We start from the raw sequence: 3,891 nt of genomic DNA, 5'->3' as shown, positions 1-3,891 counted from the left end.
TGTCCACTTTTTCCTCAGACCCTGCCCACCACGGGCATATGACCTTTGGAAGTTTGACCAAAAGGGAATGTGGCCATCAGTCTGAAAAAGGTTTGCCATTCCTACTACAACTTATAAACTTATCTCCCGCTTGGACTACTGCAACACGCTCTATGTGGGGCTACCTTTGAAGGTGACCCAGAAACTACAACTAATCCAAAATGCGGCAGCTAGATTGGTGACCGGGAGTGCCCACCAAGACCGTATAACACCGGTCCTGAAAACCTACATTGGCTCCCAGTACATTTCTGAGCACAATTCAAAGTGTTGGTGCTGACCTTTAAAGCCCTAAACGGCCTTGGCCCAATATACCTGAAGTAGCATCTCTACCCCCATCGTTAGCCCGGACACTGAGGTCCAGCTCCGAGGGCCTTCTGGGGGTTCCCTCCCTGCGAGAAGTGAGGTTACAGGGAACCAGGCAGAGGGCCTTCTCGGTAGTGGCACACCTTTCCATCAGATGTCAAAGAAATAAACAACTACCTGACATTTAGAAGACATCTTAAGGCAGCCCTTCTTAGAGAGAAAAGAGAGAGAGAATCTGCATTGCAATTTGTTTACTATTCTATTCCTTCTAGGGAGGGAGAGATGAGAAATGCATTTGGTTTCACCAATCTTCTCACAATAGCTCTGATATCAAAAAGGCTGTTGCATTTCATCCCAGAAACATTTCTGCGGCAGCCTGCCATCCGCTGAACCAAGGATGTTTTGTGTTTCTTCCCCCGCTCCCTTCAATCTTTTAATAAAGAACCAAAGTTTCAAACACTCGGAAAAATAAAAAAGAACCTTCACAGAGAGGGCTGTGGAAATTAAATGAATGCTTTTATGTAGGCAGTGGATTAAACCCAATCTTCTAGAAAAGGTTTAAATTAATATGTATGCATCGGCTCAGAACCCAAGACATGGCAAGTTCCTATATTCTTGGAAATTTAAGCTGCTCACACAATCCACACTGAATATTCTCTTTATTCAAAACTTTTCAAGGACACGGTTCAAATGAGCTGAAATACCTCCTGCACATCACGCCAAGCTTGAAGTGAAACCAAACAAAATTAAATTGTTGTGTAGCAGGTTCAAGTTGCAATCATTCAGTTGGTCAAAAAACCAATACAGGTAAACTCATATACTTAGTGTTAAAGAATATATAACAGGGTTCTCTAAATACGTTGTTAATGAATGGCACACATCCCAACCCACTTCAAAAAAGAAAAAGAGATTTTCAGATTGGTTCTCTAAATACGTTGTTAATGAATGGCACACATCCCAACTCACTTCAAAAAAGAAAAAGAAAAAGATTTTCAGATTTAGCCAACTTTAGGAAGTGTGTGTGTGTGTGTGTGTGTGTGTGTGTGTGTGTGTGTTTACAAGCTGGACACAACCCTTCAACAGCCTTGTGTGGGGCATGATAGAATCTATTAACAGGGAAGAAGGTCTTAGCATTCGGGGTCGGAGAGAACCCTGGCTGGCTTGTAGCCAATCCTAGCAGACCTGTTCAAATGAATGGGCATGCCTAGCCTAACTTAGGTTTATCCCAGTAGTTCCCTGTTTGAAGCCCTAGAGAGCTGCTGACCATAGGCACCAACTCTATGAGACCCTGACCACTTTGCCCCCCAAATTGACACTTCCAAGCTGCCCCAGCCTCCTCCTCCACGGCGTGAAAGCACAGTAGCCCAACCGCCTCCCAGTCTCCTGGGGTGCCTCCCCTCCCTTCCTCCCCTCAAATGGCCTTGGCCCTGCTCAGCATCTCTGCCTGGTTCCCTGGAACCTCACTTCTCACAATGAGGGAACCACCAAAAGGCCCTCAGAGCTGGACCTCAGTGTCAGGGCTGAACGATGGAGGTGAAGAAGCTCCTTCAGGTATACAAATGCAATCCCTGATCCTTGACAGCCCCTTGCTGCGGCTGATGAGAGCTGCAGTCCCACAATATTTGGAGAGCGCCATGTTGGCTACTCCTGCTGCCGACCCTACTGAGTTAGATGCATAAAGGTGAATGTTCTTCTCTTCTTCTTCTTCCTATCAGCGGACTATCATCAGTCCCTGAGGCTAACTGGACTATGAATGGCAACAAGGCTGCAACATTCTCATCCCTACCTGGCTGAAACAGAGACCAGATGCAACAGAGGCTGCCCAGACTCGCTGGGCTGCCCCCGTGCGCTTTTGACCTGGTTCTGGGTCACCTCCTCCCCGGCATCCGCAGGCCGGACGGAGATGACAATGCGCCTGCGAAAGTTCTGCCCGAGCAAGATGTAGATGAAAGGGTTCAGGCAGCTGTTGGCGTAGCCCAGGCTGATGGCCACATTGTAGGCATAGTAGAACGGGAGGGTAGGCTGAGGCACAGCCAGCTGGACCAGCTGCAGGACGTGGAAAGGGGCCCAGCAGACGAAGAAGGCCAGGCAGATGGCGATGGCGACCCGAGTCACCTTCTTGGTGCGGAGCCTGCTGCACCTCTGCCCGGTCAGGGCTTGCGAGGAGCTTGCCATCCTCAGCAGGATCCTTCTGTAGGCCACGGTGATGAGGGCGAAAGGGATGGCGAAAGCCAGGAAGAACTGGTACAGGGTGTACCAGTAGACGTCCCGCTGAGGGTCCGGCAGGCAGATCCCGCAGCCCAACAAGCCTCCGCCCAAGGGAATGAGCCTTGCGTACATCCACACGGGAGTGATGCTGAGGAAGGAAAGAGCCCAAAGGATGCAGATGGCCGAGATGGCTACAGGGGGCTTCCGGAAGCGTGTGGAAGTGAAGGGGTACACCGTGGCCAGGTAGCGGTCGATGGACATGGCAGTGAGGATGTAGGTGCTGGTGAACTGGCTGTTGGCATCCAGGGCGGTGATGATGGTGCACATGGTTTCTCCAAAGTGCCAAGCGCCGTTGCCGAGCAGCTGGTGGATGAGGAACGGCATGCCCAGGAGGAAGAGCAAGTCCACCATGGATAGGTTGATGATGAAGATGTCCGGGACGCTGCTGGTGGGGCTGGGTTTCTTGAAGACGGCGCAGATCACCATGCTGTTGCCGATGATGCCCAGCAGGCAGATGATGCCAAACAGGGTGGGCATGATGAAGGTAGAGTAGCTTGCGGGGCTGGGGTCGCCTTCCGACAGGGGAGCGGGGAAGGAGAGGAAAGACAGAATAACTTCAAATGATGCTCACATGGCTGTCCACAAAGGGTCAGGCTATCAATGGAGGCTAGGGTGGCTATGCTCTACCCTTCACTGTCAGAGGCTGACTACCAGTTGCTGGGGAAGCACAAGAGAGGAGAGGGCTGGTGAACTCGGGTCCTGTTTGCCGGTTGCCCACAAGTCCCTGGTTGGCCACTGGGACAACAGGATGCTGTTCAAGATGGCTTGATCCAGCAGTCTCTTCTTACCTTGTAGCATTATTTATTAATTTTATATCCCACCCTTCTTCCCGAAGGAGCCCAGAACGGCAAGCCTGTCAATAATAAAACATTACAGCTGCATGCTTCTAGAGACAGCGAAAACCTTCTTTTTAAAATAATAATAACCTATTCCTACAAAACAATGTCAAGGTTGGCCAGAACAGCATCCTTCAGACCATAGAATGTCTGAGCGAACAGGGATGTTTCAAAATCGCACCTGAAAGCTGTTAAATGAGAGAGACAGGTGCACCTCACCTGGGGGGGGGGGCATTCCACAAATGGAATGTCAAGGGTCAGCAACACTTGGGCACACACACCTCGCCCACAGTGGCAGCAGCACCAATAGGGCCTCCCCTGCTGATCTCGGGGCTCAAGGTGGTTGATACAGAGGAAGATGCTCTTGCGGTATCAAACAGCTTATGACATGCATTTTTTTGTGGACTGGGGTCCACTTGGTTAGATGCACAAAGTGTTATCCTCT

General features: G+C 50.3%; 1 protein-coding gene across 1 annotated transcript; it reads right to left on the bottom strand.

The window, feature by feature from the left end:
• Nucleotides 1–2,035: 2,035 nt before the first annotated feature.
• Nucleotides 2,036–3,492, bottom strand: LOC118093130 (melanin-concentrating hormone receptor 1-like). Its single transcript, XM_035131958.2, has one exon. The coding sequence runs from the start codon at nt 3,085–3,087 to the stop codon at nt 2,125–2,127; it is 963 nt and encodes a 320-aa protein (XP_034987849.2). The 5' UTR covers nt 3,088–3,492; the 3' UTR covers nt 2,036–2,124.
• Between the last annotated feature and the right edge of the window lie 399 nt (nt 3,493–3,891).

Source organism: Zootoca vivipara, chromosome 14, assembly GCF_963506605.1.
Source record: "Zootoca vivipara chromosome 14, rZooViv1.1, whole genome shotgun sequence".
NCBI lineage: Eukaryota > Metazoa > Chordata > Lepidosauria > Squamata > Lacertidae > Zootoca > Zootoca vivipara.
This window is presented reverse-complemented; position numbering and strand designations above follow the sequence as displayed.

Coding starts and splice junctions, on each gene's coding strand:
- LOC118093130 (XM_035131958.2), bottom strand. CDS start 3,087: ATGCCCACCCTGTTTGGCATCATCTGCCTGCTGGGCATCATCGGCAAC.